General features: G+C 36.5%; 1 protein-coding gene across 1 annotated transcript; it reads right to left on the reverse strand.

Annotated features, from left to right (window-relative positions):
* Positions 1–219: 219 nt before the first annotated feature.
* On the reverse strand, positions 220–25,249 carry IMPACT (impact RWD domain protein). The gene is made up of 12 exons (XM_065890188.1): positions 25,214–25,249; positions 24,005–24,133; positions 22,946–22,998; positions 21,700–21,762; positions 14,192–14,277; positions 10,051–10,173; positions 9,916–9,921; positions 8,105–8,202; positions 5,944–6,017; positions 2,669–2,759; positions 1,209–1,343; positions 220–288 (listed from the first exon to the last, which is right to left on the reverse strand). Exons 1-12 carry the CDS (start codon positions 25,247–25,249, stop codon positions 220–222), a joined length of 963 nt encoding a protein of 320 aa, XP_065746260.1.

The following is a 25,249-nucleotide window of genomic DNA, read 5'->3' on the forward strand; positions in this document are numbered from 1 at the left end:
TTAATCCTTCTGAATCAGCCTGAAACACTCATGAAAATATCACAAGTTCTCTATTTTTGGCAGATGATATAGCCAAAGAAGAAAAGATAATATTGGTGTCCCCAATGAGCTGGCTGACTTGAACAGTCCAGGATTCTCTCTCTGCACAACATATTCCTTGATGACTGTGGAATTTGTATATGATTATAGGCAAATTAACCTTTCATACAGTTTCAGGTATTAATGTTCACTCCTCTTCTTGTCTTTTCTTACTTTTTTGTTCTTTCCCAAAGTCTTAGATGATTCCTCCTGAAAAAGATATAAATCAATGTAGTATCTTCCTACATTTATATGAAGGTACTAGCTTAGGACTTTTAAATCCTAGTCATATAGAATATGTATAATAGTGAAAGTATAATTACTTCCATATGTACCATCTTTCTGTTTTACAGGGCTCTTTCATTTATGGTCTATTTTAATATTTCCGAAACAATCAAGGATAATCAAAGAAAATACTCATTTATCTCAGTTATCTAACAGATTTATGTTTGAGTAATTTCAATATTATTTATACGTTTATTTTTTAAATTATTTTTTTGGCCACACCATGCGGCTGTGGGATATTACTTCCCTCACCAGGGATTGAACCCATGCCTCCTGCAGTGGAAGTGCAAAGTCCTAACCACTGGACAGCCAGGGAGTTCCTCTCAATACTATTTAATCCATTGTTCATTTTCCAAAGTAAGGCAGCAAAGTTTAAATAAAAGAGATATGAACATATCTGAAATACAAGACAAAAAACCTCGAAGTATAAAGGAAGAAGGCATCTAAAGGCATGCCAGGGGAAAAGGGATACACTATGACACTAACAGAGAATGTTAGAATTTTATAGATGTTTAAAGACTATCCAGTTCACTGTAGCATTAGCTATAACTTCTACGGGTCTCAATTTTAGGGAGTGGAAACTAACTGGTCTTTAAGGTTTTTATAAAACTCCATGAATCTACAAAATTAAGGTTTGAAGAGATGAAGTGATCCTCCCAAGGTCACACAACTGGTCAATTACACTGTTCTGACTAAAACCTAAGCTTCCAGTTTCCTAATCCAAAGGTTTTTCTAATGCACCTCACTCGTTCTGCTTCACTCTTAATTTTCGTTTTCCTTTTTCTTTTTAAATTTCACAGGCAGTGGTGAGAAACTCTCTAGATATAATATCAGTAACCACTTACTGGTGAACTTGTGTAGTTCTTCTCCACTAGAATGTTTCTGGCACAGTTGTTGATATGTTTGAAGCGATCTGGTCCTAGCAAAATCCCTCCATACCAGCGTGATACCACCACCATGACATTTTTCACATTCAAAATCTGTTATTTTCAGAAGCATAATTACATACAAATATAGACAGGCACAGATATGAGTTTTAAAGGAAAATGAAAAAACCCATACATAAAATTGCACATAAAATTTCCCCGACTTTAATGTTAGAACCATGAGTAAGCAGAGTGCGATTTATAACAATTCAGGGGACAGAATGTTAGAATGAGAAGGGAATTTGGAAAACAAACACTGTGCTCCACAGTGTCCTTGAATTGCAAACTTGGGGACCACCAGGCAGAGTGAAGGGGAGATCATGCAGTGGGGTTCCAGTTCTTGGTGACTTCAACCAGAATAGCTTAGCTTAGGCAGTTTTTTACCCCTAGGTCAAACAGCAACACAAAACCTGCTTCTGAACAAAACAGCTAGAGAGAACTGGGGCTGCATGAGTAATCACTAGTGCCTACCAGTAAGGTCTTCCTCAGTTTGACATTTGTCAAATGCTGCCCTTAACGTGAAGCCCACCAGTCTACAGGCCTGACCCCCACAGAGTTCCTATCAAGGAAAGGGCCTGGTTAGAAAACAAACCTCCACATACAATAGCAGAAGAAACTATAGCAACTACCTTAGGAAAAAAACAATCCATTCTTAAAATTAATGAACAATCAATGATCACCAGACAGATGAAGAAAATCCAGCAGCATGAAAGAGAAAGGACAAGATAAACTAAAATGGACCAGGAAAAATTTAAGGAAGAAAACATCTAAAAAAAGAAACTCTAATTAGTATACTCAGAAAAATTTTATAAGATATTGTATCCATAAAAGCAGAACAGCACACTATGAAAAGGGAAAAACAGAGAACAAGAAAGAACTCTTGAAAATTAAATACATGGTTGCTAAAAAAAATTTTACTTTGATAGAAATTTTGGAAGACGGTCAAGAAAATGTCTTAGAACATAATAAGGCAATGAGATGGACAACTTAATAAAAAAAGAAACATTCTGGATCTACCCAGAAGTCCAATATCCAACTAACAGGAGTTCTGCAAAGACAAAACAGAGAAAATAGAGGAGAGGAAATTGTCGTGAAACAAAAAGGATAAGTTTTTCCAGAGCTGAAGATAATCTTCTATTGTCTACGACTGAAAGAGCTTGAAAGCACAGCACTCGTTATTAACCTCTTGCTTTCTGCCCCACATCCAGCGGTTAAAATTATCTATCGATGTTCAAAAACTAACTACTAATAAAACCAAATTATCTCATGTTATATAGGCTAACTGATTTACTTATTCCTAAATGGAATTTAGGAATGAATTTTGTTGAGAAATTTTATGGTTCACAGAACAGGATTAACAGGATTTAACTCACACTTACCTCCATGAGGTGAAGAAGACGCCCCCCAGCTGCTGTTTCCCCGTCATCCTCACAGTCCTGTAAGAAGGTCTGTTTATCCTCACAATATATTCTAGAAATACACGTGACAGTGTTACACTTTAAAACCTTGAAATATTGTATTCAATAATAAAAGTTACTCCTTCATATTTGTTGCCATCAATTTACTTCCAAAATCAGCATACTTGTTTTAAAAAAATCTTTCTTGGACTATAAATTAGCTATATTTTCACTGACGATTTCCTATCCAGTATGCTTCACTTTTTATATTTTGGAAAGCTAGGAATCAAGGGTACCTCTTTTAAATCAGAAATGCTACAATTATGGGAAGGTGAATTTACACATCTGACACTTCCTCCACTTCATTTAATCTTGAAGCCGAGATTATAGAGAATAGTCACTAAAAAAAGTTTACTGAGAATAAACTATATAAGCATTATAGGCACATAATAGGCGCTATGAAATGGTATAAAAGAAATAAGTGGTGTACTCCTGTCATCAGAGTCTAAACTCCAGTGAAAGAGAAAAAAAGTATATAAAAAAGATGGAGGTGATAAAACCAACATTAAGTTAATATTTTATACTTTCCTAACATCTTATTCTAGCCGCCAAGCATTTATCTATCTTGCCCATTCTAAGAATTATAAGATTTATTTTTCTCTGTAATTTCCCCCTGGATAGTTATCAATATCAGAGATAAATCATGGTATTTTTACCCATTTAAATTATCTAGAAAGTTAGCACGGGCTACATTGCAAATGAATAAGCTTGGCAAATAAGTGTGAGTTATAAAAAGAAAACAGTGCCAGTTAAGGTATGCCATCTAGTGCATTTTTTAGGCCCTTACAAATGGTACCATCTAGGACTAGGCAAATATAGCAAAGGTATCTTTCCAGTTATGGTGATAAAAAGCCAAATATTACCTTATCTATACACTTAAGTCAATTATATTAATTTTATTATAGCAATCCTATTCATTCATTCATCTTCCCATCTACCAAACCATCTATTCATTCATTCACTCAGTATATATTTACTGCCCACCTACTATGACCAAGCTCTACTATTATTTAGAGTTGGCCTCATTTGAAGGAAAGAAAGTTAGTACTATTAAACAAAATGTTATATGGCAAATTTAAGGCAAAAAGGATTCCGGGGTTGACTTTATAGAACAAGTGAAGAAATCTGACTATATAAATCAGTACTGTTAGGTTTAAAAAAAAAAGGAAATACCATGGACATTTTCACTAACCCTTTCCTCACATGCCAGGAAGATAATGATGCAGCATCCGATAGCTGTGTGTACCAGTAGCCTGAAGAGTGCCCCATAACTCCAAAGCAGGAACACAGCCCCAGAACCAGGAAGTAACCTTAAAAGGACCCTAAGCATTCAAAATACACAACACAAAGTCCATGTACCAAATAAAGGTTATTTCTTTAACTCCCAGTGGAGTCCTTCAAGCCTCCACTTTATGCCTTTTTATTGTTATCTGACACACAATTCTGACAAGCTAAGCTCCTTCATTCCCAAGCATCAATTACATAAGGGGGTGAGTTGGAGGGGCTGCTACATGCAGTCATGCTGACATCTGTAAGAAGTGACAGCTGATCACCCATTAATAAGCAAAAATACTCAAGTACTTAAAAAAACAAAAATCTGGGGCCTGAAATAGAGTATCCGGCACATTATTTAACTTTTTGATAACTTAAGATCAATATCATGTCCAGCAACTGTTGAAGGTGCAGCCAACGTGGCCATGTAGGAATAAGATTGAGATAAATGAAATTAGATTCTCAAATTCAGCTCTACCACTTAACAACTATGTGATCTTGAAAAAGTTAACCTTTTTACAGTGGCACAGTTGCTGAAATAATTAGATTTAACTTATGTAAAGCACATGACACAGAGTAGGCCCTCAACAAACACGTGGGATGAATGAATAGTACCTATCAATACTTTTACAGCACATTCTAATCACTGAGACCAAGCACAGTCTAATCCCTCATTTTTATACTGATGACCCTAACTCACTAAGGAAAAACCAAAATTCTGTGTAGTGATACTCTAATAATAAATAGTTTTTTTTGTGAGATTGGGCACTTAAAGGGATGTGACTTAGTAATATTAAAAACTTACCTATCCAAAGTGATAAATATTTTTGAGATTTTTGAGTTTTAGATAGCCTAGATTTTACAAATAGTCTGAATCACATTTTAAATTTGCACCAAATTCCTATGTCTATATTCTGATTTATTTTAGTCCTAAACTATGTTCTGTAAGTCTGTACTAATCTGCATATTTAAAAAATATACCCTCATCTCTTTACTAACAAATCAGCAGATTTCTATAAAACCTTCGTACTCAAAACTAAAAGACATGTAGTGAAAGAAGCAGTCTTAATTCACTGCATAAATTGGTTTAAAAGAAAAACCTTAGAAAAAATTTGGCAGTATGTATCAAGAGTTTCAAAAATGTTCATACTTTTTGATAATTCTACTTCTAGGAATCTATTCCTTTTTCCTTTTTGATTATACTTCTGTTTCATTTCAAAAAACAATATGAAACAACCAGAACCTATCCTGAGGAAATAATGCAAAAAGTACACAAAGATGTTCACGGGACTATTCTTTATAATACTTAGAAAAAATGAAAAACTAAAACAAAAAGGAAATGGTTAAATAAATTGTGGTATGGAGCTTCAAACAAATATTATACAGCCATTAAAATAATGTTTATAAAGCAATTATAACAACATGGAAAAATGCTTTTGTTACACTAAGGAAAAATCTTGATACTAGAATAAAGCATTGAAAAGAATAAAAAAGAAAATATTTCACAATATCAGTTACACTTAATGGCAGAAAATGGTTAACTTTTCCTCTGATTTTTTTTCTGCCATTTCCAAATATTCCACACATGATTACTACTTTTATAGTGGAAAAAAAATACATAATAATTGTTGCTTTTTTAAATCATGCATCAGTTTTCCCCATTTTTTTTTTTTTAATATTTATTTATTTGGTTGCACTGGGTTTTACTTGTGGTAGGCAGGCTCCTTAGTTGCGGCTCACTGGCTCGTTAGTTGTGGCATGTGAACTCCCAGTTGAGGCATGCATGTGGGATCTAGTTCCCTGAGCAGGGATTGAACCCTGGCCCCCTGCATTGGGAGCGCAGAGTCTTAACCACTGCACCACCAGGGAAGTCCCTTCCCCCATTTTTTACAAAGCACATTCCTAAAATTGTGATGATCACTTACCGGTATGCATAGATGTTGTGGGTGGCACTAGCAATTTTCTTATTCTCATACAATTTGGCAAGAACCATTTTCACCTTAAAAACAGCAGTAATGTAAATAAACTAATGTATACTTTTTATTTGCTCTGTAAATAAATGCTAAAAAAACCCTTAAAGCATATTGATATACTAGTGTAGTGAAATTAACAAGAGTTATTTAAAGACTCAACCACATTCTGAAAAAGCCATTTCCAGTTTTCTCCTCATTTTAGGGGCAAAAACTGGTTCTCTAATTGGTACAAAAATGATAGACCTGGTATTTTTGACCACCAGTTATCAACAAATATCTGAGCAGTAACCATGTCCAAGGTACTTGTACATAAGAAATTTTCCCCATACTGTATAGAGAAATTTAAACGAAAATATAAGAATTTCTAGAAATGAGCTCTGAAAACTTACCAAAGTGACAGGTACAGAATAATGGTATGTTCTAAATGTTATAAAACCAAAACTCTCTCTGGGAGTCAAATAAGGTTCATAGAGGAGGTAACAAGAGCCAGGTCTTGAAAGATAAGTGACAGTTCTGCATCAAAATGGAAGAGTTGGGTGGGGCAAGAAGAAGCCATTCCACTTAGAGGAAACAGCATGTACAAACATACCAGATTTAGTAAGCAGAAATAAATGATGCTTAGTTAAATTGGAACTTCAGATAAACGACAAATTTTAAAATTATAAGTATGGCCTATGCAATAATGTTTATCTGAAATTCCAATTTTAGCTAGCTATTTTGTATTTTATCTGTCAACCTTAGCAGGGACATAAAAGAGAAAGATTCAGGAAGTGACCAATAGTTTTATGTAGCTCTACCTCAGAGTATGAATGAGATGATAGAAGATGTATCAGAATGATTAAAGCAGGGTCTTATCACAAAGGGCCTTGTATAATGTGTTTAGATTTTTTCCTTGTAGCCAATGGAAATCAGCAAAGATTACTGGGTATGTGGGGGAGGAGTGACACGTGGTCAGATCTTTTAGAAAGGTAGTTGGCAAGGGGCACAGAAGAAATACTGGAGGTAAGGAAGACCAAGCTGGAGATACAGAGACCAATTTGGATCAGAAATTGTGCAATCTTGTGCTTCTCAGACTCCCAGATTCCTGATTAATAAAGTAGACACTGACCTCTCAGATTTATTTCAGCTCTCACAAATTATGATCCTGTAAGTCTAAGTGACTATAATCAGAAATGGAAAAAGGATCCAGTATGGAGAGATTCAGAATGGAATGTCTAAGGAGGACCCTGGCAACAAGATTATGAGCAATGGCCAAGGGCAAAATAGCGTTCCTGAGAGAAAAGCCCAGAAGCTTGCACCAAAATCTGTTATTTTGACCACAAATCAATGAAGGAAAGAACTTCCTCTTCCAGAGACTAAAAGAGAGTGAAAAGGCAGCCTGGCGCAAAAAACTGTATTCCTATAGTTCAGGGCTTTAGAAGAATTTGGAGAGACCAAAGGGAAGAGACCAATGCTTAAAACCTATGCTAAGCTAGTTAGACTTTTCTGGTTAATTTAACTTTATAGGTGTACTGAAATTGTCTCTTACATTAATAAAGTTTAGGTTAGATTATAGCAGCAAGGAAGAAGAAAATGATTCTGCTGAAAAGAGACTGAGAAAGACAAAGACCTAGGAATACTATTTCTGACTGAAGATTTTCCCATATAATATCCTTTGGTGGATATCAGGTCACCTAAAATCAGGAAGCAGAAAGGAAAAGGAATTCAGGTTGGGAAGACTGGGCTCAACCACTCTGTCCACTGTCCCCTTACTTGGGCAACAATAGAACAGGCTAGGTTTTATAGAACTCCCACACGATAAGACAAACAATTTTTCAACAAGCTATTGATATTAAGCATCATAATTTTCTACACCACCACAATGGGTTTTTCTTCTTTGAAAATCCATTGGAGAGTTAAGCCCTAATCAGAGTCTGGCTACAATTTTGAAAGCAGTGATAAAGAGAAACAAATATTCCATGATTCCCAATAATTTGGAGGTAGAAAATTAGCAAATAATTTTTATCTTGCATGAAAATTAAATGTAATAGTATAAACAAAGATATTATTGCAAAACCATTTGCTTGAATTACTTTGGTAAAACAACATCAAAGTGAACTGGAAGTAAGTTTACCTGTTTGGGACAAACTACTGGAGCCAAGTGTGCCTGAAAAGTACTTCTTCGGTCTGTGATAGGAATGCCATGATCAATCGGAGGTAATTCTTCTATTTCTATAAATTTAAAGAATTATATTACTTTTATTTTTAAAATTCTTACATTCAAATACTGAAAAATTGGCAATGGTATAGTGGGGGGAGTTTGGAGAGAGATGTAAATTATATGGCAAATCAACTCAAATAACAAATACTGGTTGTCTATTAAAATTAAATTATAATTTTAAGTAAAAAGTTTCCCAATATATTGTACATTAAGATAAAACTACTTGACTTATAAATGATTTTCACCTGCTAAGGTCACCAAGTGGTAATGGCAGGTTGGGACTCAAATCCTGGAGTTGTTTCAGTTGTATAAGTTGGTATAACATCTAATTTTTAAGAGTACAAAGGGGTCCCGAGACCAAAAAGATTGACAGCTGCTAATATGGAGTATTTATTCATTTTACTGCTGATGGACCTCTGGGTTGGGAAATCTATGACTTTGTTTTGTATAGCTGTAATATAATGACTTCTGTTAATAAAACTGTTCCTACTTCATAGGACTGAATTAAATGTATCAATAGTACACCAAATTGGTATTCCATCGAGTACTGTGATTTCCATTTATTCTGGAAACCATTGATTTTACCCTTAACTTAGAGGAGAAACTTACCAACCATCCTAGCTGCTGCACCTGCCTCATTTAGGATGAAAAGTTATTCAGAAAAAAAGAATTTAATTTTTTTCTATTTCTATTCACTGATCTATTGAATCTTACCAAGTCAGTTTGCTTTATAAGTGATGAAACACTTCAAGTAACATGTGTGAAAATATTTCTGGAGCACTTTACATAACTTGCCAAAAATCACTGCACTGGTTTGTGGCAGGACATGGCGAGAAGCCAGGTTTACGCAGGATGTTCTTCCTTCCCCCTGTAGTGTTCTCTTCTTGAACAGACTGTGACCACTGCACTAGTACACTACTAAGGTCAATAGGAACTGGATGCGATTTATTATGACTATGATTTTCACTCTTTTTCTTTTAATAGTGGATCTTCTTTCCCAAAAGTCATCCTATGCCAAATCTCCAAATATGTGTATGAATAAAATGGGAACTACTTAGAGTGAAACAGGAGCAGGTATACTGGATGTTCTTCCCCACTCATTCACAGCTTCCTTGTCGCCTTCCACTAATACTGAGACACTATGCAAGAACTTCAAATTTTCATTTACTGTTTAAAAGCTACTGTATAATGGCATAGGGAACTCCCTATCTTCAAAGAGAATGAACATTCCCTCTGGTCTATCTTGTTTTTGTAAGAGACTTGAGGAAACTGACTATATCACTCAAAATTTTAAAATACTAAAATGGAACATACTTTCTGATAGAAATATAGAGCTGATTTATCACATCAACCTATCCATAAGCTGAATACTACTTTATCATGGAACAAATTTGCTTAAGCAAAAACTAAAATCCTAAAGGCATTTCACTAGCTTTAATTCAGTGGTTGTACCTTCAATTATTGTATTTATATTTGTGAGCAAAGCCTAAAATTTAACTCTGAGCTATCAGTAGACCGCTAAGGATTTCAAAGTAAAAATATAAAAGCAGGATGTGAACTGAAAATATTAACACAGCTTTTCTTAGTTTCAATTTCTCTCACCACTAATTCAAAACTCCAGATAAATAGCAAAAAAAAAGAAAAAGTAAATTTCTATTTTTTTCCTCACCATTCTGATAGACCTAGCAAACACCAAAATGGCCAGGAGACAGAAAAAAAATAACCCAATTCTCTACAAATTAATAAGAATTTCCTAAAATGTGAGTTTACTAAATTTCTATACCATTCCAAATGGTATAGAAATTCCATTCATAATGCTACCATCCCGCTTTCCTCAAAATAAACTAATAACATTATACCTGTTCGGTTTTCACTGACATCAAAATCCAATGCTTTAACTGGATTTTCTGGTTGACATGCTAAAATGAGATCATCTTCACATTCAATATCTTCCTCTTCAGTTTTCTTCTTTACGTCTGGGCCTATGTGGATACGAGACATGATGAGTGATCATAAGACAGTAAGAAATTACACTTAAAAAACCATTAGTCTTGGTCTCTAGACACCAGTCTTCAACAGAAGGAACCAGGGCTCCTACAAGAAGTGGTTGACTCCAGGGTTGGGACAAGGAAAATACAAGATGATCCTGGAATATCTTGTGATTCCAGAGAGTAAAGAAATGTTCAAAAAACAATGGAAGCTTATAAAAAGAACACAGGAGCCTACCTGAGAGCTCTCCTAAAGGCCAAACCTGGAACAATTTGAGCAACAAAATAATGACAGTATGGAATTTTAACTCACGAAATAAAATAATATGAGTTCATACTAATATAAGTAATCAAATAAATAAATGTGGAAAAGAGACGGCTTGTTCTCAGAATTCCAATTAATCATAGCAAGAAGGAAATGAAAGTCACCATATTGTTACAACACCATATTGTTTACAAATACTGTTGATAAGATACACTAATGGATACTAAAATCAGTAGGTTAAAGTTTAAGGAGGAACAGGGTATTAGCATAGCCTCAAAGTATCTCCCCCAAGATACTTATCAACTACAAAGGGAAAAACAGTAACTGATCATTTTATATGTCAACCTGGCTGGGCCATGGTACACAGATATTTGGTCAAACACTATTCTAGATGTTTCTGTAAAGGTATTTCTTGGATGGAATTCACATTCAAATCAGTTGACTTTGGGTAAAGCAGATTGCCCTCCCTAATGCAAGTGAGACTCTAGTTAAGATCTTAAAAGAAAAAGGACTGACCTCCCCAGAGGAGGAGGGAATTCTGCCAACATACAGCCTTCAGACTTGAGTTGCAGTATCATTCCTTCCCTAGGTCTCCAGGCTGTCAGCCTACCTTGCAGAGTTTGGACTTGCTAGCGTCCATAATCTCATGAGCCAATTCCTTAAAATCAATCAATCTCTCTCTTTCCCCCCCTCCCTCCCTCCTTCTCCCCCAACCCAACCATTCCTTCCCTCCTCCTCTCTCTTTATAATACACAAACACACACACACACACACACACACACACACACACACACATCTTATTGGTCTGTTTCTCTGGAGAATGCTTGATTAATACCGTAACTTTACAGTGGAAACATTTGGCAGATACCACCTTAACCAAGGATCAAGGTAAATATCACCATTAATAAAGCATATTGGTATCATTAGCTCCTTGATATAATACACTGTGAAGGATACAATATCATTTCTGTGATATTCTTGCCAAAATGCCTAATCTTACTCCAATCATGAGAAAACAATGGACAAATTCAAATTGAGGGACATGCCACAAAATAGTGTCAGGTCATGAAAGGTCAAAAAAGTGAAGGAAAGACTGGGGAACTATTTATAGACTAAAAGGGAGTAAGGAGAAATAACAACTAAATACAACCAAGAATCCTAGACAGAATTCTAGAAGAGCAGAAAGAACATTAGTGGAAAACTTAGTGAAATCTGAATAAGCTCTTTAGTTTAGTTAATATTATACCAATGTTTGCTTTCTGTTCTTTATAATTATAATATGCTTATGTAAGACGTTACTAGGGAAAGCAGGGTGAGGGATATAACAGAGCTATTTCTACTATTTTTGCAACTTTTCTGTAAGTCTAAAATTAGTTCAGAATTTTTTAAAAGTATAAATAGTATACAATTACTTCAAGATTTAACATTTCTGGGGTTTTCTTGCTGGTGCAGTGGTTAAAAATCCACCTGCCAGGGCTTCCCTGGTGGCTCAGTGGTTGAGAGACCGCCTGCCGATGCAGGGAACACGGGTTCGTGCCCTGGTCCAGGAAGATCCCACGTGCCGTGGAGAGGCTGGGCCCGTGAGCCATGGCCGCTGGGCCTGCGCGTGCGGGGCCTGTGCTCCGCAACAGGAGAGGCCGCAACAGTGAGAGGCCTGTGTACCGCAAAAAAAAAAAAAAAATCCACCCGCCAATGCAGGGGACACAGGTTCGAGCCCTGGTCCGGGAAGATCCCACATGCTGTGGAGCAACTAAGCCTATACGCCACAACTACTGAGCCTGCGCTCTAGAGCCCGCAAGCCACAACTACTGAGCCCTCATGCCTAGAGTCCATGCTCCGCAACAAGAGAAGCCACCACAACGAGAAGCCTGTGCACCACAACAAAGAGTAGCCCCCACTCGCCACAATTAGAGAAAGCCCATGCACGGCAATGAAGACCCAATGCGGCCAAAAATAACTAAATAAAATAAATAAATTTCTTAAAAATTTCACATTTCTATAGTAGAGAAAATGAAATAGTAAAGAATAAATATGTACTGAAGATTAATAGTAAAATAAAAATAAATTACTTGTCAAGTGGGTACCCTGGAGAAGAAAATTCTCATGAGATATCCTGATCACTAGCTTATACCCTTATTCATTTTTCAGAATTATTAAACCTTCCATTTTAATATGAAGTCTAGAAAATTTCTAATTAAAAAATTCTAAACAAATTTTTTTCAAATTATAAATTATACAACCTAAATCAATAACTCGAAAAAGTTTAGTGTGGCTAAACCAAATTATAGGTATAGGTGGGAAAGGGAAAATACCATTTTAAGATCAATAATTAAAAAAATTTCCTAATAGTTCAGTGATTCCAAGCTTTTTGGAGTCCTAAAGTTTTGCTTATTATCCCACATTTTTGCAATTATCCCACACTCTAGAATGGTGGATTGGCAAAACTCAATTTTTGTTTTGAGGTTTCAAAACCCTTCTCAGATGCCCTGAAATGCTGCAGAATCAGAACATGAATCATAAAAAGTCAAGGAAAATACTTCAAAAAAATATTGTCCCATGATCAGAATATCTTCAGACCATTTATCTCTTTGATTTTAATGGAAACAGTAAAAACATTTGCTTCTATAGAGAAACAGTAAAATGCTCTGAAAAAATATATATTTCTATCAACTTTAAATCTATACTAATTTTGGTAAGGGAATCCTTAATAATTGGTTCCATGTAAATAACCTTCTAAAAATTAGTAAATAGACTATTGGGTTTTGTTTTGTTTTTTAATCCCTCTTCTCCCCAAATTGAAAATAATTCTACCAGTGATAATAATAAAACTCTATTTGGAAATAAAATGAGGCTTAGTAATTTTCCTCTCTAAAGGGCTTTTGTAGTAACTGGAACAAAGACTAGCAAAGTAAATAGAAAACATAAGAAATTTCTATGTTGTTGTATATTATGATTCAATAAAACTATAATAAGAGCAAAATATCAATTTTCAAATGTCCTGAAATTATATAGTGGTGATGGTTACATAACTTTGGAATAAACTAAAAACCACTGAATTATACATTTTAAAGAGTGAATAATCATGGTATGTGAATTCTATCTCAATTAAAGAATCAACTTTCAAAGTCAATTTTTATATCTTAAATACTGGTCAGTGTGTTTCCCAAAGTTCTTTTTGTATAAACACTACACTCATGTGAAGCTAGTGTCTAACTTACATAGTCCAGTAATTCATGAAGAATGTTACATGGTTCATATTACCATAACAATAGTCAAAGAAAGCAAAGTTTGTTTTTTTTTTGCGGTACGCGGGCCTCTCACTGTTGTGGCCTCTCCTGTTGCAGAGCACAGGCTCTGGACGCGCAGGCTCAGCGGCCATGGCTCACGGGCCCAGCTGCTCCGCGGCATGCGGGATCTTCCCGGACCGGGGCACGAACCCGTGTCCCCTGCATCAGCAGGTGGACTCTCAACCACAGTGCCACCAGGGAAGCCCCAAGAAAGCGAAGATTTTTGACCCAAGTTCTTTAACCATAAAATTCTATTTCTATAAGAGTTTATAGTAATATGAAACCAAGCAGGCTAAAGCTTATAGAAAGAAATAACCATATTTACATGAGTAAAGAACTTTCCAGAGAAACATATTTTATCATATAAAAACATAAAACAGCATACAGATCTTCATTAAAAGTTTCAATGAAAATATCTAGATGAAAATTTAATGACTGTAAATTAAAAGAGCAAACCTACCTGGTTCTGTCATCTGAGATTTTTGTATTAGGACATCTCTTATTTTCTCCACCCACAGGTAAAGAATACTTTCACCAATATTCTGTCTAAACAAAATTCAGGGGAAAAAGGTGTTATTAAAAATTTCCTTCTCAGTGGCATGGACATATATACACTACCAAATGTAAAACAGATAGCTAGTGGGAAGCAGCCGCATAGCACAGGGAGATCAGCTCGGTGCTTTGTGACCACCTAGAGGGGTGGGATAGGGAGCATGGGAGGGAGACTCAAGAGGGAGGGGATATGGGGATATATGTATATGTATAGCTGATTCACTTTGTTATAAAGCAGAAACTAACACACCATTGTAAAGCAATTATACTCCAATAAAGATGTTAAAAAAATTTCCTTCTCAAATTCAAGAAAATATAGACATATTTACAATCTAAGAAATTATATGCAATCTAGCTGTGCCTTTTTTTGGAGCAGGGTTGCCGTGCCGTGCAGCTTGTGGGATCTTAGTTCCCCGACCAGGGACTGAACCCAGGCCCTTGCAGTGAAAGAGCTGAGTCTTAACCACTGGACCACCAGGGAATTCCCTAGCCATGCCTTTTAAAGAGGAATTTATAAAAACATGCAATTTACTAACATTTGTGGTTGAGTATTTAATACATCAACATTAAAAATTCCAACTGGCTCCCAAATTAAAATTAACATTGCTCACTTAAAATAAGTAGAAGAGGGCTTCCCTGGTGGCGCAGTGGTTGAGAGTCCGCCTGCCGATGCAGGGGACACGGGTTCGTGCCCCGGTCTGGGAAGATCCCACATGCCGCGGAGCGGCTGGGCCCGTGAGCCATGGCCGCTGAGCCTGCGCGTCCGGAGCCTGTCCTCCGCAACGGGAGAGGCCACAACAGTGAGAGGCCCGCGTAACGCATAAAAAAAAAAAAAAAAAAAAAAAAAAAATAAGTAGAAGAGTTGCAGCCAAAGAGGGGAAAGAAAATTTCTGAACTTGAACTGGATGAATTAAGATAGATATAAATATGACTTAGTTTCTGTCAGCAAATATAATTGTAGTATTGATGCCCAGTCATTGCTTGCTTTTCTAAACTTTTTGAACAATTTCAAACCACTTTTTTTATGTACTTATTTCAACAAATAAGAATACAAAGCATTTGAGAAACTCCCTCAGAAAGGCAATTTACAAGACTTAAAAGACAATCAATGGAAAACTTTATATTTTTATTTTGTTTTGGACAAAATATTCTATTGCCCAAATTGATTCATTTTGGTTCCAAATAGCTGTCTGGCTGCCTCAGATAATTAAATCCATCTCAAAGGCTCACTGAGAAAAAGAACATGTCATAGTTCATGTCCATAGCATTATGTTAAATGATGGCAACAGCAATAAAATAAAGGCCCAAGTGTCTATTCTTAGGAGATGACACTAATTTTAGATAAGTTTTAATAAGTGTGTTTAAAGAAATCATCATACTACTTCATAACACCTTACCTCCTTCCTAACAGTTGCTCTTGAAACCACCATCTTTTTATCATCACTCATCAGCACCCAAAGGAAAATTTCAAAGCAAGCATACAGAAGAAAACAACACTTTTCAAATAATTCTGTATCCTCAAACCCTCCATCTCACCCGTAACTCCTGAGTACTAAAACAATCCTCCGTGTACTTTGGCAACCTGTCTTATTTAGAGAGAGCAAAAGTCAGTTGGAAAGGTTTTAAAAAACTGAGAATGTTGGTTGAGTTTCTTTTAAACAATTCCTACCCCCATCCTCTCTTCTCAATAAAAGATTGAGAGGGATACAGAGAAAGGTAAAATGTACTGAGTATATACTAAGCCCAAAGTACATTATATGTATCAACACATTTAATGCTCATAATTGTCTAATAGAGTAGGTTTTATTTCCCCATTGTACAGATGAGAAAGCAGACCTAGAAAGATCAATTAACTTGTCTAAGACAATAAGCAGTAAGAAGTCCAGAGCCAGAAAGTGAATGTAGACTTACTCCAAAGCTCAGGTCGCCCACTGCGTTTTGCTCTCCTATCAAGCAGCTGTGTCCTTAGGCAAGTAAGACACTTGAACTCTGAGTCTCAGTTTCCTCACCTATAAAACAGATTTACAGCATCTTGCCTTACTTTACAAAAGTAGTCTCTTTTCAAGTGGACCTATCTTAATTCACTCAACAGATCTTTAAGGGCCTTGCCTATACACCAAGTACTACGTGCAGCCCTGGGGGTATGGAAGTGAATGAGAAAATGGGGTCCCCTGTCTCAGCGTTTACAGTTATTATCCTTACAAATGTATGGTTTTATATGTAATTCTCTCCATCCCCTAATCTCATTCTATTTAATTCATCACATCATCATCACCAAAAGTAGTAGCACTAATATCCAGTGTATATTGAACACCTACTATATAAGATGTAGAAAATGCTTTGTTACTTCACTTAATCCTCATTTATAACCACCCTTTGAGACAGGAAAATCATCCCTCTGTGAATATATATTCACATTCAGATTTGTTGTTATTGTTGTTAGGGGACTATTGGGGGCAGGGGACGATGGAAAATACCTTGGAAGAATTTTCACAATTAATAGGTAATTTTTCCTAATAATAAAGAAATTAAACCTTAACTCCAAATTTCCTCTCCTCTGGCCCATGGCTTCCTGCAGAACAATATACAACAGCACTCTGCCCATAATCAATTATTAAATGCTTCCTTCTTCCCTAGTATTTAACCAGACTTCCTGAAATCCATTTTAAGGAACTTCTAGAGGATGTGAAACATTTCCTAAAGAAAATGAAAATTAAATTATTTGTTCCCTTGGACCCCCAAATTTATCACTGATGGTGGTTTGGGTGTTTTTATTGTTGTTATTACAGCTGTATTTGTGTTTTCTCTCATGACAATAGTTTGTTCATACCTTTTTGATTCAAGTGTAGTTGATTGTTCATATCTTTTAACTACAGACTAGGATTTGGTGGTTTTCAAACTTTTGCCTTCGCTGTAATGAAACCTCTCACAGAAACAGACAGAAGCTGTAGTCTTCCCTCCTATGCCCTTCTTCCCCTCACCCAATGGTCCTTGAGGAAGTCAGCTGAATCCTAAAAACTGGTACAAAATCTGAGAACTACTCATTATAGGGTGAGATGCTAAGCTTTTATTTATGAAATTAAGTTATGCTAAAGTAGCTGAATATAAAAAGTCTAGAACAAAATTTGTTTCAAACTGAATAAAAGATCAACTTGGATTAAAAACTGATAGTTTAGTTGAGATATGCTGTGATTAAATACACCTAAATAATTATTATCCAATTCAGAATGATCCAAACAGAAGGCAAGTTACTTGTGACTCTTGTTTTACTTGTGGCTCTAACTTTTATATCTTTAATTTTCCAATATTTATATTTGTTGACTTAAGGGTAAAGCTATTCACCACAATGTACTACTAAGTTGTGTGACCTTAGACAAATCACTTGATCTGAGTTTCCATCATCTCATTTTCAAAATGACAAAACTGGATGAGATGATTCTTCTAACAAGAACAACAAAATTGAAAGCTGCTATTATATAGTGCTAAAATACATTACATGGATTATGTCACTTAATCCTTACAATGATATTATTCTTTTATCCTCATTTTACAGACGAGAAAGAGGTCACACTATTTCAAAAACTGACTCCAGAAGCCTGACAAAGACAGCCTTAACATCAGCTTGACTAAACTTCAGACAGGCTGAGCTTCCTGACTCTAGGTCCTGACCTCTCTTCCTTTGCTCCTTTGGAATTATGGACATCTTTTTAGAAGTTCTGTCAGTGTTAGAACCTAGGAGTGTCTTTCTCAAGGACCTGGGAGCCATTCTTTTGAAATGTAGTCATCAAGAAAGACAGTGCCCTATCTCCCAGTCTCTGTTGGCTGGTAGGGGCCTAACTCCTGATGAGCCACAATTTGCAAACACAGATAGCCTAATCACAGAGAAACACACTTGCAAACTCAGGAAGAAACTTAATGTGCTGGACACTCTCACGGATCAACCTCCCCCCAGCATCCCCCAGTACTTTTCTACAGCTCATCCCAGCCCTTAAAAACCATACTGCCTTTTGTTTCAGGAAGTTGAGTTCAGACTGAGTTCTGCCTCTCTCCCCTGTTGCAATAGTCTTGAAGAAAGTTTTCCTTGCCTGTTTAATTTGGTCTGGTGCACTTTCTGCTTTGACAAGCCTCACTCTCCAAGTTCCAAACCTAAGACTTCATGATATATCAGAATGTGAAGAGCTGTGGGAAATTAATCATTTCCTTGGATTTAAATTAAATAGTACTGAAATGGACTATCATAAATTCAAATTTAAAAAAATTTTAATCCTTTTCATTTTCTCTTAACACCAATTAGTATAATGTTCAAAGTATTTTTAAATCTGTTATTTACCTTTTGTTTTATTAAACTATTTTCATATATTCAAAATATCCATATGTAAAATGTTTAAACAAAAATAAGGTATGATAAGCAAATGAGTCTACATCTACACAATCACCAAATCCTAGTTTATGTTCCTAAGTACTTCTTTAACTGACCGTTCTCCCTTGCATTCTTGTTGCCTTCATAAAGGTTTCCACTATCTCCCTCCTAGTTACTGACTGCTTTTCCTATGGTATCCCTCACTTCAAACTCTTCACAGCCCACCCTCCACACTGCCACACAAATCTCATTACATCACTCCCCTGCCTAAAATGCCTACAGCCTATAAGATAATGCCCAAACTCCTTACCAGCTTACAGGTTCTTTTTTCTTACACCTACCTCAATCTCTATCCCCGGCATGTTGAACTATCTGCTGAAGTCTGAAGATGCCAGGTCGCTTCGCACCTACATGATTTTGCTCATGCAGTTCCTTCTATCAGAAAATCTCTCCCCCTCTGATCACCTGCCAAACACCACACTCAAAGGTCACCTTCAAAATGGAACCCTCCTTTACAACCTCACCACATGCCCAGAGACCTCTAAAAACAACAGCACTTGGTCCAAACCTCTCAGTAACTGTCACTATATTGTGTTGGTACACAATTAATCTATATTAATTTTTAAATTCCAAACTCCTAACAGAGTGCGAGCATATAGGAGATACTCATAAAATATTTACTGGAAAGACTTAGTTTTCAGACTTTGTCCCTCCTTACATAAGAAAACACATAGTTCATCTTCTTATCTAGGCAAAAATAAAATTTAGCATTCAAAATGATGCCAAATAAATATGAAAATCTTGATAATGTTACAATATTTAGAACATAATGAAACTATAAACATTAAGAACTATATCCATACATTTAAAATGTTTAATTTTCAATGACTAATAGTGTTTTTCACTTGTTGCCCCCTGCTGGGATTTTATGGGAAAATATGATTAAAAGTTGTCACACAAAACTTTTAAAAACAGAATGTATATTTCTATTTAGACCACATGTGTGAAAATACTACTGTTGGACTGGGGTTATTTTCAAGTGTTTTTAATAAACAAGACAGTATGAACCATATCCTATCTTTAGAACAAACTCCTTTGTTATTTCTGATCCTTCCTAATTCTCTAGTAGCTCAAGTGAACTACTTAGGGAGAACAGCAAGTTGTGTCCTTATAGGAGGGTATCTCTTAATAAAGGGGGCACTTTTGGGGCAGAAAAAAGGCAGATGGGAAGCCATTTCAGACTGCATGACATTGTGCATAGATAGGAGAAAAATCTAATTGATGAATATGATTAACAGGATGGAAGCCAAGTGTTGGAAGATTTTTCAAGAAGAGAAAGTGTTCAACACCACCAAAAGTTACAGATGTCAAGTAAGATAAGAACTGAAAAATGACTGTAAGATGTATAATTACGACATCACTGGTGAGCAAATTTGCAGTATATTTATCTTATTCTACTTTAGGGGGGAGATAAATTGGTAAATAGGCATAAATAAAAGATTACAGAAAGAAGTTTGTTGGGGGCACAAAAGTTGGAGTGGCCAGTAAGGTCAGGGACAGGTATCAGAAAATATTTCATTGAGAAAACATGTAATATTTATATGCTGAGGATGATGGAATCACTAAATGGGGGCCTCTCCCATTGATATGTCCAGTTCTTGGTTACTTCCAGAGTCAAGTATAAACCTAGGAACTCAAGGAAGACCACACTTCCTCTAGGAAGGAATAAATAGAATCAATTCCATGAAGACTTAGCATTTTTAAATTAAATATTCTGTGAGGAAAAGAAACCTGGTCTAGATCCCACAGATACAAAGGGGGTTCTCTCACTGTGCCAAATGGGGTAGCCACCTACAACATATAAGACGATCCTTACCAGTTCCTGGATTACAGTAAAACTGATGTTCCAGAACATTATTTGTTGTACTAAATTAATGTATCTCATTAAAATTAACCCAAATCACAGAAATATCTTCTCTGGACTACTTCACTAGCCTCCTGATATCCCACATCTATTCTTGCTCCCTTCCAATCAGTTCTCACCCAGAAACAGAATGGTGTTTTCAAAATGAAAATCTTATCATGGCATCACACCACTTAAAACTCTTCTCTGCTTCCCAAAGGCCTTAGGATAAAGACAAAAATCCTCAACATGGCCTACAGGACTCTCCATAATTTCCCCTGCCTACCTTATTACTAGGTCATTTTCCCACCATGTTCCCTTCTCTCCTCCCCTCTCTTTTCCCACTTAATACCACCATTACGTTGTATCTTGACATGTGCCAAACTCATTGACAGAGAGCCTTTGCACATGCTGTGGCCCTTCACTGGAGTTATCTTCACTTATGTAACTCAGCTCTTAAGTCAAACAAGCCATCCCTGACCTCCTAGATGAGGTCAGGACTTCTTTCAAACTCAATTAGTACTGTATATTAATATCTTTCTTTTACAGAACTTATCACAGCTGCAGTGTGACATTCATTTTAACAATGTTATGAGTAATATCTCCCCTACCTGCAAATTCTAAATGAAAACAGGGACCATTTCTGTTTTTGCTAATTATGCGTATCCAGGATCTAGTACAATGCCTGCCATATAGCATTTGTTGAATGAATGAAAGAGTGAAAAATACAGTATATCAATAGACTCTCTGTCTTATGGCCTAATACAAGAACATTACCATTAAAAATACATAGTAGTTTAATGAATAATTATGCTTAGGATTCTGCTGTTACCAGTTTCATTCAACATAGCCTATGAAAATAGCAAAATAAGAGCAGTATCTCTGAATTTACTTTCACAAGCTGGCTAAGTGTCTTTATAGCTATTAGTTCTAAATAATAGTGTATTTTTGTTTCTAAGCAGAATTCGTATCAAATGTATATATAAAATTACATTATACAACCAATCTTTCAAGGATTTTTCAAGTATGTTCTTTTTGTTAATGGAAAAGCAGCTTAACAAAAAGTTTAGAAAAGGCCCTAACATATCATGATTCCAACAAAGGCCCACAACAGAGTCACTCATAGAATTTTTTTAAATCATCCATCACTTACATATATATTTCCTCAAGGCTATTCGATAAATCTGCACGTTCTTGCCCTTGAAGCCAAGGAGCACTAAGATTAAATACAACAAAATAAAGAAGATTATTCAAAGATTGTGTTTATATCTCAAAGAAAAAATACTGATTAATCACAAACTGATTTTATTTAACTTTAAAATTTTTTCTATTTTCATCAAAATGTTATGTTATGTTGTATAAATCGATACAGTTCCAAAATGCTTTCATTGGCATTAATTCATTTATTCCTCCCCCAAAACCATGATGAAGCCAACACCATTATTATGCAATTAAAATATGGCTTAAAAAACAGGGGAGTTCATAGGATATCATAAATCTGCCCTAGTTTACCTAAGTGGCAGAAGAGGTTCCAGAATCTATATTTCCAGATTCACAGTATTTGCCACACTATCAGGACTTCCCAATTTTTTCTAACTGGCGTCTCAAAAACAACTCTAACAAATAAGTCAGTTGCCACATGACTGTAAAAGAAATAATCAACTTTTTCTGAAAAGGGCACAGATGTTTACAAGCATTCTATAATATCTTTCATTGTCAATAAAAATGAAAAATTACAGAACCATGAGTAATAGCAAATTTTACCGCTATGGTTTTAAAACACTCATACAAAAGACAATCCGACTGGAAGGTAAAAATTTGAGTAATTGAGATTTAATGCAATTCTGTCTGCACAGGTTTACACAGCTTAGTAGGTCAAGTGGGCAAGCTGGATCAAAGGTTACTTGCAATCAACACGTCATGACTCATTAAGACTGCGCTTGGGCTGCTGAGATGGCTCCTCCACAACAAGGGCAGGACAAGCACCACAAGCACCATGGGTGATTCCTGGAAGGCAGGCCGTCTTACACAGAGGCATGTCAAGGAACTGGCAAGGTCAGCAGAACCAGGTTAGGAGCAACTCTATAGGCCAAGGTTTCTAGATTGCTAGGTTGTCTAAAGAGGAAGATTTCCCCCCATCTCTAAAGACAATTCTGTAGCTATTTTACCCACTATGGATCCTCTGATTCTCTTTTATACTAAGTGGCAAACTTCGAAGTGTTTTTACATAATTTAATTTTTAAGTTTAAATGCTCTACATCAAGTCCAAAAGGTGTTTTTAATTTCTATATACATTTTGATAAGGTAGTCTATATAAACACAATGTACAGTACAGAGAAACAATCTTTGAAAAGTATAATCTTTTTATAAAAAAATATAAATGTAGAAATATAGCTTACTTCAGTTGATAAATAGGTGGCGCTGTACCTGGGTATTCATTTGGTAGCATCACCTACAAAGCAGTTTAAAAACAAATCTGCTTATACTTCATCATGGCTCAAAAATAACAACATTCATAAAGCCAGTCATTGGACAGATTTCTAACTTGCCAAACTAAGAAACAAAACCATTGTTTTGTTAAATTTCAGGAGAGAATTCCCACCTCATATTTATGCTTCTGCCTTAAATATGTTAAGATGATGCCAATCTTTTAAGAAGGAGATCATTATTTGCAGAGAAAGTATAAAAGCAATGAAAATTAGAAAATAAGTGGGGAGGACAAAGACAAAAGGAAAAGAAAAACTGAAATAGGGGCATTATACCCCAACCCCAAATGAAAGAGCGGCATTATAACATATTCCAGATATTTTTCTGAAGAAATTAAAAAAAAAAAAAATCCTACCAGACACTATTAAATACATTAAATAGCAAACACTTAATAGAGAACCATGCACGTTTCTTTTCAAATCAGTATTACTATAAAAACAAACACTGACAAAAACTCAATTTGGCATCTTTTATGTTGGAAGTATAGGCAGTCATCAAAGAATAAGCATTAAAATAGAAAGCCATAGCTGATGTTTTCATTTAGCCTAACCACAACTGATTCCCAACTAACAAAGAAATGAGTATCTACTCTATGAACCATCTAAATAACTAACCTATTCTTCCCCTTAAATGTTAGTCATCTTCCGAGGTTTAGACTCTCTTCTATTAAACGTACAGGATAGTGAAAGGAAGTGAAACTCAAGTCTGCCAATGGTACATTAAGAACACTTAAATAAATAAAATAATTGGGAGAGAAAAGATTGAGACCATCTATGAAAGCATTACTTGAGAGTGATCTGAGATTTAATTACCCATATGTTTAGATCATCAATCGTTAACAAAAGCCAACAACAAAAAGACAATTCAGAACAAGTCACACAAGAATAATCATTAGAGGAATACAATAGTAGTCAATCATACAAGAGTCAACACTGTAACTGGAAAATGGCTGTAGAGAAGGGCAAAAATACCTGCAAGCAAAGGGTCCATTTGGGGTCATCTATATCGTCGCTAATTCTAATACAAAATATTTTGGCACAGTCATCAATGACACACCATTCCTCGCCATATATAGCTGCCATTGCTTCAATTTCCTCATTCTGAAAGAGGTTGATGGGGGGAAAAAAAGTCAAAGAATGCACCGACCCTAAAAACCTGAGTTTTCCTTATTGCTTTATAAGGTATTTGTATTTAACATCACCAGCTTGGATGAAGGATCCCTGAATGAACGATACCAAACGTTCTCAGCAGCCGGTCACCATGTTCTACTCTCTGGGTACCAGACACGATTGCAATGACTGGCACCAGCCTTGCTACTACATCACTGTGCTTTTGACCACTACTGAGCCAAAATATACATGCACTCCCATATCCTGCAGAGATTTACAAGTGAAAGGATAAACATAACTCCTCTGCTCCACCTTCTCTTTTTAACAGGTAACCCCACGCCCCCACTCCCTGGTGGCACTGTTACTTATTATATTCGCCCTATATTACTACTGGCTATCTCCTTCGTTGTTTTTGTTTTGAATTTGGGCATGAGGCTGGGCGGTTGTTGGGGTTTTTGGTCATCAAACCCTCGAAACATTTCAGAAATTACTCTTTTGGTTTCGGCTTAAAGAAGAGTAAAACCGGACCTAAAGGTAAAAATGGGAAGCAAAGTATACATTCAACTTTGTATCGTCTCATTTTGTCCTAATAGCGCATTCGGAAAAGCTTTAAGAGCGCCCACGTGAGCCACGCGCCGGGGAAAGCTCAACGTCAAGAGGAGGAAGGTTCAGTGACTTCAGGGTCTGTATTATTATTGCCCGTTTTGCGAAAGCAGAAACGGATCTTAAGTGACCTGTCCAAGGTGACCCGGCGGGGACAGGGCGGGGAGCAGAACCCGGGTTTCTGCCTCCGGCCGGGAGCTGCTCAATCGCGTGCTGATGGTTGACGATGACAGCGCCCAAGGCAGGCCCAGGGCCCCGACGAGCGTAAGCGGCCGGCCCGAGAGCTATCGGCTGAGATCAAGCGCCGGGGCAATGGGACGCGGCGGAGCGAACGGCGCGGCCTCCGGCGCGGGCGGTGCGGGCGAGACCGGGGGCGGCCCCGGACAGAGGCCCCTCGGCCAAGAAGGCCCGGAACGGTGAGGCGAGGCCGAGCCGAGCCTAAAGGTCGGCTCCCCGCCGGGGCCTCACCTGCCTCTGGTCGCTCCCTGCGTCCCCCTCAGCCAT

Source organism: Phocoena phocoena, chromosome 13 (assembly GCF_963924675.1).
Source record: "Phocoena phocoena chromosome 13, mPhoPho1.1, whole genome shotgun sequence".
NCBI classification, from domain to species: domain Eukaryota; kingdom Metazoa; phylum Chordata; class Mammalia; order Artiodactyla; family Phocoenidae; genus Phocoena; species Phocoena phocoena.

Excerpts from the sequence above, each read along its gene's own strand:
- IMPACT (XM_065890188.1), bottom strand. The coding sequence starts at position 25,249 with ATGGCTGAGGGGGACGCAGGGAGCGACCAGAGGCAG. Across the intron at positions 14,278-21,699 it reads AGCCTTGAGGAAATATATAT|ACAGAATATTGGTGAAAGTA; the intron begins GTAAGTGATGGA and ends AATTTTGTTTAG. Across the intron at positions 1,344-2,668 it reads GTCTTCTTCACCTCATGGAG|ATTTTGAATGTGAAAAATGT; the intron begins GTAAGTGTGAGT and ends TGAAAATAACAG.